At 33.6% G+C, this 17,692-nt stretch overlaps 1 protein-coding gene across 1 annotated transcript in view; it reads left to right on the top strand.

Annotated features, from left to right (window-relative positions):
* Nucleotides 1-17,692, top strand: part of SEMA3A (semaphorin 3A) — a 204,055-nt gene that overhangs the window by 55,662 nt on the left and 130,701 nt on the right. Inside the window, exons 2-3 of the mRNA XM_035020474.1 lie at nucleotides 648-805; nucleotides 5,379-5,441. Of these exons, the coding sequence (XP_034876365.1) occupies nucleotides 648-805; nucleotides 5,379-5,441 (221 nt within the window). The remainder of the gene's footprint in view (nucleotides 1-647; nucleotides 806-5,378; nucleotides 5,442-17,692) is intronic.

Raw genomic sequence — 17,692 nt, 5'->3', positions numbered from 1 at the left:
TTCGGCTCAGGTCATGATCTCAGGGTCTTGGGATGGAGCCCCACATTGGGCTTCTGGCTCAGCAGGGAGTCTGCTTCTTCCTGTCCCTCTGCCTCTCCCCCTGCTCATGCTCTCTCTCTCTCTCTCGCTCTCTCTGTCTCAATCGCAAATGAATTTAAAAAAAAAAATCTAAAAATAAAAAGAAGCCCTCAAACAACTAGGAGTTTAAACAGTGTTTCCTCCATACTACCTCTGCTCTGTTGGCCCCTATGCTTATCCTTCTAGATAATGACTTGGAACAAATGAAACCCCTTAAAAAGTCTTTGTAAAATTAAAGACATTTTGTATACAATATTGAGCATTTCATTCTATCATTACATGCAAAGAGATTCCATCAGATCAGTTGTGTGGATGAGGTATTTCTATCCCTTTCTTTTGAAGGAGTGTGTGGTCTTGAGTATGAAATCAGCAAACTAATGAGTATGACTTCCATTTCAATGAAATGTAAAAAAAAAAAAAAAGCTCCTGTATATTTCTTAGTACCATCATTAAGAACAACCACTGTTTAGTAACTACAGCAGGAAGTAGTTAGATTGCCATGTACCAATAGCCCATGCTCATATAGGACCTCACATTAACACCCAATGTCTTGCTTTGTTACCTTGCAGAAATGTTGGAATCCAACAATGTGATCACTTTCAATGGCTTGGCCAACAGCTCCAGTTATCATACCTTCCTTTTGGATGAGGAACGGAGTAGGCTGTATGTTGGAGCAAAGGATCACATATTTTCATTCAACCTGGTTAATATCAAGGATTTTCAAAAGGTATCTTTATTCTAATATATACATTGTAGTTCTTTTAAAACATCTCAACCTATTTAACAGTTAATTCTCTAGCTATTTAACAGTGTGACAACTGGAAAAAATTGCTAAAATTATTATTTTATCTTTTCAGATGCAAGTAAAAGTAATGCATTGATTTGATTATCACAAATAATGGATGCAGTAAACCATAAAAATCATCAAGGAAGAAACCATAGTATTTTCAATGATCATTATAACTTCAGCTTATCCTTCCATAGTTATATAATTTTTGCTGCATAAAACTAAATATCTGAACCATTATAGACATATATCATAATTAATGTCATGTGTGAAATGATGTGTATATATATATATGTATAAATTTATACATCTCTCTATATTGCCAGCAAATGCAGAGTTCACCAACATTATACACATGCCTAATCTGGTGTGTCACCTGTTTTTGTAAATAATGTTTATTGGAACACAGACACTTTCATTCATTTACATATTGTCTATGTTTGCTTTCATTCAACAATGGCAGAATTGAATAGTTTTGATAGAGATCATCTGGCTCACAGAGCCTAAAATATTTACTGTCTGGCCTTTTGAACACAAAGTTTGCCAAAACCTCATCTGGAAGATCAGTTTTCTGTGTCAAGTTTTTACAAATGTGGTCATTTAGACACTAGAAGTCTATTGGTTTTATCCTTACTCTTTATCGTGTTTCTGGCTTATTTAATTAAAAAGCTATACAGTTTGGAAAAATAAACATAGATTGAAAAATTAGTAGAAATTATGCTGCTGAGTCCATATGCTATACTCAAAGTCAGTCATTTTTTTCACAGTTAATATTACTAGTCATAGTTCTCTGAGGGACAACGATCTTTTATGCAGTAGCTTTTGTAAGAGTGCTAGTATGACATTTTTTTTAGAGTACATTCACATCAGTTTTTATGTATGTTAGTTTTGCTTCTTAACATTTAGGGCTTTAGAGTGGTGTTCCTCAACTTCTGATAAACTTTAACAGATTGGACAATAAATTTTAAAAAGTAACTGAATTCTATAAATAGCTTTTGTTCTGGTTGAAGAATATTGCTTTAAGGATCAAATGAAGATGAAATTCAGAGCTGAATCATATCTTGCATGGAGTATACCACTGAACCTAAGGCTTTTACTTTCCTGTTACTCAAACACTAAAATTCTGACTGTGCATAAAGACTCAATTCATTATGTATATCATATAAAATAGCAGTGCCCTTACTCATATACTTTGGGAATAATATATGGCATTTAAAAATCATCTTTGAAATTTCTTTGATTTTTCAATCTATTTGATTTCTAAGTCTTCTCAGATCATAGCAATATCCCTAAGGTTATCTATTGCCTAAGAAAACTGGTTATCCATTTGTTTTTCTTAAATGACAAAGGTATTTACCTTAGAGTCCTTCGAAAGGGTCATAAAATAAGCAGGTTTTGTTGTTTAGTGAAAAGAAGTCATCCTTTTTATATAATGAACGAAAAATCTAAGAAAATTAAGAAAAATTTGATATTTTCAAATTTCAGTGCTTATAATACTTTTATCATTTTGTAAAATTCATATATATGAATATAAATATATATGCATGTATCTGTGTGTCTGTAGATAATACGTGAGCACATAACACCTCAGAATATATATTTAATGTTTAGCGTTATTCTCTAAATAATAAAATAATAAAGATTTTTAATTTAAATAGTTCATTCTAAAATTGAAAAGACCTAATTATCGTATGAGACAACCTACTGTTTTATAGATAACAAAATCCCAGGCCATTTGTACACTCAGGATATAATCACATTATCTTCTACCAACTAGATTTGTAGACTTGAAGTAGTGAATTAATTAAAACTAGGTGACTTGCACAATGTCAGAGTGTTGTTATAGCTCCTGCTCTTGAGGTTAAAATCATTATTCTAGTGGAAGACATATTTCTAATTATAAAGCATCTCATGCCAAACATATTATTTAATTATACCACATTGTCTATAGGAGCAAATGCAGTTTACTTAAGAATTCACATATATTTGTCTATTAATATTCTTTTTAACCTATTTATGATGTTATTCAACATTTTCTGATGCATCTACTGTTGTGATAAACTTTATAGGGGTCACTGTAGGATATCATAAATAGTTCTTGAGGGACTTATTAATATTAAAGATAAGATTTTGAGCATATAGATGTGTAGTAGGCCAATCCTTATTAGAGACTACACATTCTCAGATTTGGAAGGACCGTGAAAATATTCTAGGCCTTGATAAAAGGGTGCCATTTCTTTAAGACATAAATGCTTCCTTACTAAATAATGAGTAAGAGGGGCTGCCATGAATAGAAGCATAGAGGCATGAAGAAAAGAAAGTGTAATATAGATCATGAAGCCCTTTCAATATGAGAATAAGAAATTTAGTCATTGTTAGTTAATTGAGAAATTTTTGAGCAAAGAAGACAAAATATCAACAGGTTAACAAATGTAACTGAAAAGTTAGGAATTATTCTTTGTGGAAATGGTTACTGTTGGAAATGACAAATATATATATTTTTATATAAAATAAATATATATATTTATTCCAGTGACTTACAGTTATCCTCATTAAATTGCTTTTGAAAATAGCATTTTATATGCTAAATTTGTTTTACTCAGCCAGATTTTTAAGCTTTATTTATTTATATATTTTTACTCTGGAACTCTAGAAAGTTGAGAGTTCATATTCCTCTGAGTATGAGAGAATTAATCATAAATGTCATCAAAATTATTTTCATTAACATTTGACATAAGAGAAAAATGACAAAATGAGGGCCATGCTATCTCAACACCCAACAGTCAAGAGCTAAGAAATTATGAAAAAGCTTGCCTTTTTGAATTAAAAATTATGTGTTTTAATAATCTGTAAGTTTTGTGTAACGTAACTGGCCAGATCAATATGAAAGTCAATAAATCTTAGCCCTACTATGTATTATTATTATTGTGTCTTAAATAAAACTTATATTTTAGCCTCCTATTTTAAACTTTAAGAATAGATCACTTGGGGTCTCCAGAGCCAATGTAAAGATAGGGCTGTGGAACCTGTGGAATAAACTACCCAGCATTCGGCTGTAGGACTTCACAAGTTGGGGTATTGTGAATTGTAAGGACATGCATTTACCATTCTTACATCGTTTTGTATTATGTGATTACTATATAAGAACTTTGTGGAATAGGTCAAATGATATTTTTAATTTACATACACAGATATACACGAAAGGAAAAGCACATGAAAAAGAAAAGAATACATAAACTGAAAGCTTCAAATGGTAAAAATGAATGCATATCCAAAAATTTCTAGGGTGTTTGTAATTGTGACATGGACCTGAAATGCATTTGTTAGGCCATCATAGGTTATTTCAGTATGTCCTACATTCTTGCTTATAAATGTGTTGTATTTTGTTTTTTGATTCTCTAGATCTAGTATCACAGCCCTTGCACAAATTCATGACCATTTATATTGAATTATCAAGAGGTTCCCAAATAAATGATGATCAGTCATTTTGAGACTAACAGCTATCTATCTAGCAGACATGAATGATTGCCACCATGTCTGGATTTTTTTTTTTTTTAACATATGACATTTTTTTTTTCCTGAAATTAACTGTTACCAGAAGAGAAAGATGAATTAAAAAAAAAAAAACCAAATTGTTCTGCCCCAATATAGATAGGAGTCTTTTGAATTGACCTGGGGAACTGAAAAATTTTATATTAAAATTTGGATGAGGATATTCGCATTAATATTATGAAGGAAAATAATCCACAGTCCTCTAAACCACCAATAAAGTCTTGTCTTCTCTACCGCTGTCACTGTAGTCATACAATATAGGAACCTTTCAAATTTAGCAGAAATATTATCACAGGATGAAAGTGAAATATTAAGGATGAAAACACATTGTTTTTCAGTTAGTCTAAGTTTTTCCTACATGGCGAAGCTTTTAGAGCTATCTGTTTGCTTTTTCATTTCCTTCTTTATCTCCAGAAAGTATACAATGCTACTCTTACCCACTGTCCTGTCAAAAAAGAAAAAAAAAAGATTCCTATCTAAGATGGAGTTTTCTAAACCGTATCAGTGGCTCATTCTAGTGTGTCATGCTGAGATTTGAATTAGGGAATAGGACCCAGGGTACCCAGTGTTTAAATTTAACAATCACTATTTCACGGTAAAGACAGATTCATTTAGAAGAATGTAAGCCACATTTTATGTTTATTTCTACCTCTCTTCCCTAGATCTTCACATCCTCCCAACCTGCCTGACAGTTGCCTTCTCTGCACACTGCTTAGCTCTATTGACTACATAAATTCTGTGTTGCTTAACTTTCATATATAGCAAAGTCTGATGGGTAGACAGAGATTGAATGATTTAAGTTCATACCAGTTAACTGATGCCACTGCAAAGTCTAAGCTGAAAAGTTAATGTTTTATGGAACTTTCTTTATCTAAGTTGCCCCAACTTGGTGTAACAGTCTGTAATTTTGAGAACTTAGAGAACTTAAGTGGCATAAAATTATGTTTTTCTCTGCCCTTAGATTGTGTGGCCAGTATCTTTTACCAGAAGGGATGAATGCAAGTGGGCTGGAAAAGATATCCTGGTAAGTATCAATCTACTAAATCATCTCAGTAATTGCATAAATAATCTATTACTCTGTCATTATTTTTGTTCACTGTTGTATTAAATAAACACCATGCTTTACCTGTGTACTTAATCACTTTTTAGAAACAAAATAATATTTAATTTCAGATGTTGACATTTTTATTTAAAGAAAAGTGGGTAAGAGTAACAGCATGCCTAAATAAAGCAAAAATATGTTCCCTTTGAGGATTTATATAAATGTAAATGATAATTAACAAAAGCAATTTTGCAGCATATATACTTGTATTCAGTAAGTCACCTTCTTTGTACAAATTGGTTTTCATATGTTAATTCCTCTTGAATTCCTTTTGGATGATATGAAATTTTTCTACTTCTGAGTCACGATTAAATTACCACTCCTTCCTTTCCATCCCATTCTTTTTTTTTCTTTTCCTTCCCCTTCTCCTTCCTTCCTCCCTTCCTTCTACCTTCTTTCCTCCCTCCATTCCTTCCTTCCTTCCTTCCTTCTTTCCTTCCATGCTCCAGTTTCTTAAATAAATATGGATTCAGTAATGACTATGTAACAGACATTGTCCTGGGTGCTATGGAACAAAAGGGAATGGTAAGCAATCCGTACAATGGTTTTACCGTTGTAAAAAGATAGAGGCCATTTTTCCTGAAGTACACTTTGTCAGTAAAATTAAGTGGGTCGCTGTTTTGAGATATAGCCAAGTATTTGCACAAATCATAAAAAGCAGTTATAATCATTTAAATCAATAAAGTAAAATGAATTACAGGATTGAAAACATACATAATTTGTATTATTTTATGTCTTAGATATTTTTGGATGTCTAAAACAAAAAAATCGAAATGTTTTGTGTATGTATTGGCATTTAGAAGAGATTTATCTTAGGTGCTTAAAAACATACGTTAACATGTATGCATATATATGTAGATATGTAGATATTTTCAAGGGACAATTTGATTGATTGGTAGCAGCTGCCCAAGATGATGTATATATTTAGAATGATTTAGAGGTGGAATCTGAGTTCATGGGGGAAAAAAATGCCTCAATCTGGTAGCACTGTTGGCAACAGGTAAAGGAAGGTAGTTAAAGGAGCACAAAGTACAGATATTCCCCATCCTTGATTAATTATATATTAGCAAAATTGGGAAATTTCATCCTTGAAAATTTCATTTTAAATACAGTGTTGGTAAGTTACATTACACCTTCATAGTACAATCAACATTTTTCTGATTATGTGAAAGTTGACCCCCAAAAAAGTATATTCTATCAAATATTAAATCCCAAATTGATGCATGTGTTAGGACTATTGGAAAGGAGTAAATAGAAAGTACAATGAAGTAGGAGTCCAGAGAAGTCAGGAATTTTACGTTGATAACCCCAATGACTCATTAACTGTAGTTATGCAAGTACTTTAACTTTTGGAATACTTTATTATTTTATCCATTACATGAGACATTACATATTTTACAATTTGTGACAAACAAGATAGTTTTTGTGAAAATTATTTAAAAGAAGAAAATACTTCACAAGCGTAAGACAAAACACATAACTGAATACACAAAAAAATTATTAACGTCAGAATGCCATGGTTACCATTTCTAATGAAAACATCATTAATGTAATTAATTTGGTCCTCTTTAAAGATCATGACCACTGTAGTGTTACACTATTCTGAATTCAATTCAATTTGAAAATTAAAGATAATATGATACTGATCTGACAAAAATATCTGGATTTTATAATAAGCACTGTAGCCAAGTACAGAGCATATTTGATTTAATGATTGAATCAGCTCATTCAGTTGCTAAGATAGTAGATAATCTGTGGGGTGCCTGGGTGGCTCAGTCGTCAAGCGTCTGCCTCTGGCTCAGGTCCTGATCCCAGCGCTTCTCCCTTGCCCACTCCTCCTGCTTGTGTTCCCTCTCTCCGCTGTCTCTCTCTCTGTCAAATAAATAAATAAAATCTTAAAAAAAAAAGATACTAGATAATCTTTTGTGTTTGTGGTTTCCAAAATTCGCCTCAGTGCATTTCCCTCATATTTTATGGCTCCCCTCTGCCCTTCCGTCCTCTCCTCTCCTTCCCTCCTCTCCCCTCTCACTCTGGTGTCAGTACCAAACAGAGGGATTCTGGTGTTAGCCCAGATGCACTGAGTTCAGCAGCCGCAGTAAAGTCATGAGCTGCACAGTGCCATATGGGTAACCCTTGGAGGTTTCCTCCCTAAGAAGGGCAACTTTAGTTTATTATCCAGGCTTATTGAAAATGCTTATGGGGTTTAAAGAACTAAATTAAAAGGAACTAAGACATGCAGAGTTTGCTAAGTTTGATACAAGGTATTAATGGCGCCTGATCATTTCATACTGCCTTGTAATAAACATTCTGACAACTTAAAAATCATATCACATACATTATGGTAGAGCTAGGTAATTATGTGAGCGTTGAGAGATGTACATTTTTGAAGGTTTAATGGTATGGCAATATTAGCCATACTAATCTTTTCCAAAGTGAGCTAATTAGTGCAACATGATAAAATGTTTGTTTGGTTATTTGGTTATTACTTTACATTCTTTGTAAAGAATTTGGTTATTACTTTACATTCTTTTGAATTAAATCAATTGCTGTATATTTTGTTTTCTCTTTGTTAGCACTTAATGAAAGAAAAACACAACAGTTTTCATGTATTTTGGTTCAAAAAATGTATTTTTCCTATAGCTCCAAACACTAAACACCAAACACTATAAAATATATTCAATCAGTAAAATATATATTTCCTACTATTTTTTTGGTAACCCATCTTATTCCTTTAATAGTGCTTTTCATTGACCTATTATTCAAAATACATTTTATGCATTTCAAATGCATTTTATTAAAATTTATTTTCTTTCCAGGTACCCTCATTTATATACTTCAATTTACATATCTATTTTATTTAAATAAAATGTATGGCATTCATTATTTTGGACTTTAATATACAGATGCATCTTTTCCATTTCTTTCTTAACATGTGATTTTAGAAAATAGCAATTAGTTGACTTCCTGAATAGCATTAATATTTTTACTGATAATTCCTTGACCACTTAGAAAGACTAAGGATAAGGAGTTTTTAAGAATTTTCATTCAATATCATTGATTTTTATAGTGACACATAGATAGTTTGATAGAACTGCCCTGTATCTTAAGTAAATAATAGTCAGCTGTGACATGTGGACAGTAATTCCTTTCAAAGAGCCCTTGTGATGCTGAAAACCACAGAATGAGGCTTGAGTAGGTTTTGCAGCCATCAGGACTCCAAGATAGAATTGTAACCAAAATAGAAACTGACCTGAACATTTATAGAAAAGTAAACTAGTGACCTCCTTGAGTGCATGCTATGGTTTCTAGAATCTGAGTTTACTGTTTCCCTCTGGTTTTAGTGTTTTCTTAAGAAGTCCTCTAGAAATAAAGCTCCTGTATTTTGTTAAAAGGTTTTATTCATTTAATAGAGCATGCGAGTGAGAGAGCACAAGCATGGGAGCAGCAGAGGGAGAGGGAGAAACAAACTCCCTTCTGAGCAGGGAGCCCAACGTGGGGCTCGATCCCAGGCCCTGAGATCATGACCTGAGCCAAAGGCAGACGCTTAACTGACTAAGCCACCTAGGTGCCCCAATAAAGCTCCTTTAAACAAACCTTCCTGGAGGAAGTACTGTCTTCTCAGTACTAGATTCAGATGCAAGAGTACAATAGGAAAAGTAAGGCAAAGACAATGACTAAATTTATATATCTTGAAAGTGGATCAGTCTTAAGTCTGATAAAGATGGTTAAGACAGCCCAGCCACCTGGGAAGTCAGGATACACCCCTAAATTGAACCTACATAGTTCCTGTCCATCCATAGTTCCTTAGCCTACATAGTTCACCAAATGTAGCTTCATACAAAAAATTGAGCCCCTTCCCATTCTCCCAGGCAGCTAGAAAGATACAGACCATCATTTCTTATGGCTCAGTTTTGCATCAAACACATATGTTAAATCAGCAGCTGGAATTCAAGCAGCAATTCCACAAAGATGGACTTTGTGGTAAAGAGGGAATCTGCAACCTGGGAGACATTTATATTTCCTTTCTTTCCACATGTATGTGTAGATGGAGGAAGAGAGAGAATATAAATGGGCCTTAGGCTGCTGATAATGACATTTCTGACAACATCATTAATCTATGTTTATTTTTTACCTTTGTGGAAGTGAATATACCAGATATATACTAATATGCTTTCTTGGTATAGTAGGTTCTACACTTTTATATTGTTGCGGCGTTTCTATATTAGGGAGGTTAAATGCTCATGAACTTCTCCATTGTTGTAACTTGAGAGTTGTAATTTGAAAAAAAAATTATATATAATGTTATTGGACAGAGTCCCTGAATAAGGAGATAAATGCAGTCCAGATATCTCTATTCTGACTTCTATTATTCACCTTTACTTTCATTTTTGATATTTTTCTGGTCCTTAAAATCCACTTTGTTATTCACAATAACATTTCTATTGAGGGATTAACTTCCTTGACCCTGTTTTGCAAATGAAAACTGAATACATGCTAAGCTGGTAAAAGAATCTGTTTCGAATCAATAGCTCTCTGTATCTTCTTTGTTTATCCTACTAAACCATCTCTCTTTGCACTAAGTTTCAATAAAACCAAATGGCAACCGTATGACTGTTAGAAATATTTTGAACATCACTGGAAATCAAAATTTCAACCATCTGAGAGGAACAAAAAAAAGCAGATTCTCATAACATTGCTATTGGATACATTTCAAAGCGTATTGTCATGCACCTGAATTTTGGGACATTTTTGCAATTCTTGAGGGATTTATTTTTATATTTTTGTCCTTAGTTGTTATTCATTTTTAATGCTCTGATGCATTATAACATGTCTATCAAATTTATCATGGCTCAAATTGCAGGGCCTTAGCAACACTGTTTCTTTGCCAAGCGAATGCAGTGGAGAATTTGAAGCATCTTAAGTTTCAGCACAGTCCAAAATGCACATTAATCCTTGAACTTCATTTACTTTTTCAAAGGTCAAAGTTGGTATCAGCTTTATTTTGTTTTTATTTTGTTTTAGGGACTTCAAGTCATATTAAAAATTTTTTTTTAATGATAGTTGAATTATCCCCTAATTCTACAGATACCTTAGGGCTTCATTAAACCTCAAAACCTTGATGTATAACTGTTGGGAGACAAGTTTTCATGTGTCTTTCACACAATTCTGCACATCTGATGAATAGAGGCACTGACTGCCTATTTTGCAGAAAATCTTAAAGGATATTTATACAGTGAAGAAACCTGGAAGGTAGTGTCTCTCTCTTAAAAGGCTGGTTTGCAAGCCTTGAGAAATAGAGATAGTGTCTCGCTTGGGACAAAGGGCAGGTATGTTTACTGCCCAGTACAATAAACTAGCATCTCCCTCAAAATGTAATGACCAGCATGCTTGCGGCTATTATAAAATATTCAGGTTGCCTTAACCCAGGGCTCCCCTGCTATAATGCAGCTCACTGCGTGTGTGGGTTGTCACCTGGCCCTCTTCATCCTGCCCACTGGGAATTGGAGCTTGGGGAACTGGCATAAGAAATGCTGATTCTAAGACTGTTGTTATTTTTTGTGGGTAATAATGTTCTTTATCTCTGATTCAGGAGCCACATAACTTCTGCCAGCATCCATGAAATTATTTGAGTAACTTGTTATCTTATAGGTTAGACAAAATCACAGACCCTTTATAGTTCTTGACAACATTGGTTATAATTTTTGTGGATGTTTTAGATGATGAGAGACTATGGTCACTGTGTTCATTTTTAAATATGATTCCCATGATGAAATTTGATGACACTTCAGGTGTACAGACCACTGATTTTTGATGAAAGCCAGTAAAAATCTTATAAAAGCCATAGGAATGAGCATAGACTTTAATGCACACGTACATATGTATGTTTACTTCTGCTTGGGGGTCAATATCAGGGAAACTAAGCAAAATGATTACAATTTAAATTCAGCATTCAGAAGTAATAATAATAATAATAATTATAATGGTCACTTGTGGTGAACATAGTATAACATATAGAGTTGTCTAATTACTATGTTATACACCTGAAACTAATGTAGCATTGAAGCATCAACTACACTTCAATAAAAAAAGAAAAACATCCACATAAGTGGACTAAAAATATATACATATATATATATATATTTATATGTATGTGTGTATATATATATATATATATAGCAGCTAATGCTTAATGGGAGCTTACTATATATACCAGCTATTGTTCTAAATTCATTACTTTTATTAGCTAATTTATGTAACTTGTATTTGGTTATAAGATACATACTTCCTTTCAAAGCAACTGAAGAACATGGAAAATGCAGCTTTGTCATTCAAGTTTTTTTAGAAACTAGATTTTATTCGTATTTGAATTAATATTTTTCTAATATGGCAAAATAAGATGGTAATTATTGTATTTGAATTTCCATGAACCAAGTCTCATATATATAAATTTAGGGTTTTTTTTTTAATCTTTTAGATTCAGGATTAAAATTTAAATGCACTTGCAAAGTAAGGCAAGCACTTAAAATAGAGACAGTATATAAAAACTTTCAGAGGGTTTGGGGATTTTAGATTGTGTTGTTTTTTTGTTTTTGTTTTTTAGCTGGACATTTTAATTGTATCCTTCAGTGGTTGTAATGAAATTGAAATATTTGACATTGGTTGACAAACTATTATGTAGATTTGATTAGACACTGTATATCAACCAGGTATCAGTGTACATACTTTCAGAGTAGAGTAAGCATTTTTTACTTTGTAAGGTTCATTAGAATGATTTGGACAGTTCCTCTGGGGTTTTGGCCAATGACTTCTAACTACATAGAAGTAGAACTGCATACCAGGTGTTCCCGGTCAAACTGACATGTAGTTTCTAATAGTCATCATTGGTATTCTGCTTCTTTATGCACTTAAACATCTTCAGGAATGGATTTCTACTCATCTCTGAGGGCATGTTGACCATCATATCATAGATTTAACATGAACACTGGGAATATTTTTCTTGGAAATGCTCTGTCTCAAGGCAAATAGGCTGTGGTCAACGTTTGACTGTTTTTCTCCGATTTGGTCATGTAGCAGTAAAAATCACCCTTATGTCTATAGGCCATCACAAAACTTCCTAAAGTTCTATTTATATCATTTATTTTTTATATATTTCTCTTTACCACATTTTTAAGAGTGGTAAGGAAAACAGGATGCAAAATTATAATATCTAAATTTTTGACACTATTTCAGGAGACTGAGAATCTTAAATTTTGTTTTTAGCCTTTATGCATTCAGAGCAGAACATTCTTGGAGACTGTCATAATTACATTCAAATTGAGTGCTAAACATACTAAATATATTGTATTCTCTATACTATATGCTATAAAGATGTGTGCTTATATGTGTGTGTGTGCATGTGTGAATCAAAATATTTTTTTTTAGTTTTGTGTTTGAAGTGATGCCAAAATTAATATAACTTATTGGTTCTAAATCTTAATATGCATTTTAAAAAGAGGAACCATTCACATTTAGAAACAAATACAATGACCAACTAATAATTTGTGTTTTTCTTTGTAAATGGATCAAATCCGTGTTCCCCTTATATAACATATCACAGTGAGCTGTTTTATGGTCGTAAGATACCTCCTTTTATAAGTTAGGGTTTGATCAGAGACCAGAACTTGTATGAGTGATGTTAAAAAGGATTTTATTATAGGGATTTGACCTCATACAGTTGTGGAAGATGGTGAGAAATCTGTGGATTTCTGGAATCTATTGCCTCTGAGTCGAGTAATGGTTCTGAAGTTGTTGTAAGTCACCAGGCTTGGCATTAGGAAAGAAAAGCTCCCATGAAGTGGAAGAGCAAGGAAAGACTGAACCCCACAAAGATAAACTGGGTCCCACAAGGACAAACTGGAATCAGTGTCTCTTTCACAACCTCCAGCTTTGATGACTTGGCTGATCTACAGAAGCAGCTGGTGTTTTTTGCTATGGAGCTGCACAAGTTCCAGGACGAGGTCTTACAGAAGCTAACAAATAAGATCTGGTACAAGGTGAAGGAGCTGCAGCCCCAGATGCTGCCCCATGCTAACAAGGTGGCCGGCCAGCATATCAGAACAACTTTGAGAATTTTATGGTTGCAGTTCAACTTCTGCCTTCTACATCTCATGCAGATTTCTTTTATGGCCAATCTTAACTAGTTTATGGGAAAGAAAATTCTAGGAAATGTAGTTCCAACTTATCTAAGTTGACACGGTACAGTTCCGCTACAACTATTAAACAATTGCTGTATTTGCCTTGTGACTGACAGTGATTTATGCCATCTCCAACTTTGATGAAAAGAGTGATTATAATTTATAGTCCTCCACTTGGAAGACTGGAATTTCATGAAAATTCTAATGAACAAAATATAATTTCCCTTTGTAACAAAATGGATACAGATTAATATTCAGTACCAACTCTATTAAATCCACCTCTCCTTACATCAAGTATGGGCTTAAACTCCGTTATCTGTCCTTAAAAGGAAGAAACAATTCATTAGAGAGTTCTTGCTGAAGTCATCCCACACTATAGTGAATGGTGAGAGAGCTAAGCAAACGTGGAAATATTCAAATCAAATAAACAGATGATTTCTTATTTTAAGAATAAGGTAACAGCTACTGATTGATTAATAAGTACTAAGGCATTATGCTAAGTACTTTAACTACTCTGTCATTTATCCCAGTTTTAGTTGAGGGGATTGAGACTCAGAGGTCCTAAATAACTTTCTTTCTTTTTTTTTTTTTTAATTTTATTTATTTGAGAGAGAGAGAGCACAAGAGGGGGTAGGGCCAGAGGGAGAAGCAGACTCTGCCGAGCAGGGAGCCCAATGCAGAACTCAATCCCGGTAATCCAGGATCATGACCTGAGCCGAAGGCAGTTGCTTAGCCAACTGAGCCACCCAGGCGCCCCTAAATAACTTTCTGATAGCCACACAGCAAATGAAAAATGTTGCCTGAATAATTTTAACCCATGTCTGACTAAACTTTTAAAGCATCAGATTAATACCTCCATGTTATTTCTATTTGGTTATTATTATTTCATTACTTTCGCTCTATATGTTTTTTCTTAAGTGTATTTATTTATTTAAGTGATAGAGATCACCCAACATGGGGCTCAGGCTCATAATCCTTAGATCAAGAATCGCATACTCTTCTGACTGAGCCAACCAGGTGCCCCTATTTGTTTTTCTTAAATTTTCTGAGAATATCTTTTCAAATATAAATACTTATCTTAGAAAAACTAACATTTTTATAAAATATTAATAAATATAAACATTTTAAAATTTGAAAGTTCCAAATTTTCATTGTATTCAGAGATTATTTACAAAATTAATAGATGTAATACTTATGCATACATATATCTATTTATGTGTGTATATACATATATATTATAATACTGATTATATATTATATATAAATTATTATAAATGGCCAAGGAGTCTCCATTTATTAGAGAAGATATGTTAAGAGAACATTTTAGGGGTCCTGGGATCGAGTCCCACATCGGGCTCCTGGCTCAGCGGGGAGCCTGCTTCTCCCTCTGACCCTCTCCCCTCTCATGCTGTTTCTCTCTCGCTCGCTCTCTAAAAAATAAATAAAATCTTAAAAAAAAAAAGAGAGAACATTTTATATTATTAACTATGTAATAGCATTTAGTACTTTGGACATTAAGTATTACAACCAAAAAATTTCTCACTTTTCATATGAGACAAGGCAGAGGGTAGAAGACAGGTATATGTGAATGAAATCAAGCATTCCTCTAAAATCTGGATTTCATTTTTATTTCTCCTTCCTCATAGCTGTATCTCATATGTGATTAAAGATGCAGTTCATCTCCTTATTTGAGTATTAAGTTCTATTATGATAAAGCATATATGTTAGAATTAAATATGCCAACTAATTCTATCCACAATAAATCTCTTTAGATTGTAACTCTACCTGCTTGGTGTAAATCATGGACTTAGTTGCTTTAAGGCATAAGCACTAAGTACTCAACACGTTGCATAAAATTGGAAACCACATACTATCATTGAAATCAGAATAGGGATTTTTGACTACTTAAATAGTTCTCCTGGTGTGGCAGGAAAATATTTAGGTTGGTTTCACGTAATATTTTACTATTGTATGCATTCATTTGAATATAAGATGAAGAAACGTCATGCTAAGTACATATTATGGACTACTCACAAATAACTCCAATGAATGGTGCAAATGTGATAATTAGATTGATAGCACAATATGAAAGAAAATATAAGCTAAAATGTGGATATTATCAGTTTCTCTGTTCCGTATGGAATCTCAAAGTGAAATTTCTTAAAACCCCTTTAAATAGTGGAAGAGAATCGTACCCGGCAACTTTTGCTAATACCATGTTCTATATATGGCTCCTATCTGTATAGTCCTTTTGACCAAGTTTGAAGGTTTCAAGTAATTTGAAAGGAAAATGTTTATAGAATCTTAATCAGAACTTCAAACAAGTAGTCAATCCTGAGGTGAAAAATCAGTCAAATGGGGCACCTAACTGAAATGAGCTTTGAAATAAAATGATTTGGTAGCCCTCTGTAGGAGTCTTCATTTAGTCTATCACATCATTCAAGACACTTTAAAATTTCTTTTTCACTTACCATAAGTTTTAAAGATGTTATAGCTCAATTAATGTGAATAGGCTCACAAACTTAAATAGCAGTGAAATAACGCCAATTTTGTTGTCCTAGTTGAATCATTAAAATTCTCTGGGGGCACCTGGGTGGCTCAGTCACTTAAGCTTCGGATTCTTGATTTCGGCTTAGGTCATTATCTCAGGGTCCTGAGATGGAGCCCTGTGACTGGCTCAGCGCTGAGCGTGGATCCTGCTTAAGATTCTCTCTCTCCCCTCTGCCTGCCCTCCCCCCCGCCCCACCAGCTTGCACACACATTTTCTCTCTTTTTAAAAAAAAATTATCTGAAATCGAAACAAAACAAAGCATTAAGGTGGGAGGTCAATTTGTTTTATTATTCTGCCGTTCTTCTTAATAGTGAAGATGAAAACAGGGGTACCTGGGTGGCTAAGTTGATTGGGCATCAGACTCTTGATTTCAAATTGGATCATGATTTTAGGGTTGTGAGATCGAGCCCCAAGTCCTGCTGGACCTCAGCACGGAGTCTGCTTGAGCTCCTGTCCCTTCCCCCCTCAAGCCCCCTCCCACTTGCATGCTCACTCTCTCTCTCTCTCTCTGTCTCAAATAAATAAGTAAATTAAATCTTAAAAAAAAATAGTGAAGGTAAAAATGTCTCCTAAAATGGACAGAACAGCCTACTCACCATACCATAAGGTGGATGAAATACCAGGTCACAAATTCAACATTAGATGGCTAATAATATAATTAGAACACAGTTAAATCTTAGTTTTATTACATATGCCTCTTTGAAGAAGAGATATCTAACATCCTTTAATGAATGCTAAGGTATTAGGAAGACATGATTATGGATGTTCTGGTCACAGCTGTAATAGCACAGTGTTAAAAGAAGAAAAGACAAAACATTATTGCTAGATAAGTATGAAACAGCTTAAATAGAGAGAGGGATGAAGTGAGTGACAGGAACAATCTCACGGATTAATGCTTTGGCACGAAGATTCTAGTATTCAGCCAGCTTGCCAAATAAATTGACCAGAGAAAAAGAAAGTCAACAGATTAACTTCAGGAATTAAGCTTATTAATGGATTTTCATGCAGAAATGTATCCACCCATCATGATAGGAAAAGGATTCCTTTGCTTTCCCAGATGGTAGATTATACATTAAAATATTTCTACATAAACTACTGAGGGGATAGAGACTTTTTTTTTTTTAATGAATGTTCACTGACCTGAGGCAATGCTATACTATACCCATTCATTTTGGGCAGATTTTTATTTGAACCAGAACAAGTTGTTTGATTTAATCATGAACTGAATATATCTGAATAGAAATTGTTCATCTTCACAGCCTTCTCTCCTCTTTTATTTGGAATGAGATTTCACTGCTCCATCCATAATTTAAGAACATGCAAGGATGTAATGGGAATTGGAGGTAAATTACATTCTTTTGTAGAAAGTATAATTATCAGAAGTTAGTTAAAAACACCTCAATTCTGTTTTAATTTTCATGCATGGAGCAGTTGTTTTGACAGATGGA

The sequence above is a fragment of the Mirounga leonina genome, unplaced genomic scaffold (genome assembly GCF_011800145.1).
Source record: "Mirounga leonina isolate KUSES-001 unplaced genomic scaffold, KU_Mleo_1.0 Mir_174, whole genome shotgun sequence".
Taxonomy (NCBI): Eukaryota; Metazoa; Chordata; class Mammalia; order Carnivora; family Phocidae; genus Mirounga; species Mirounga leonina.
Note: the sequence above shows the minus strand (reverse complement) of the source record. Positions and strands in the feature narration are given on the sequence as shown.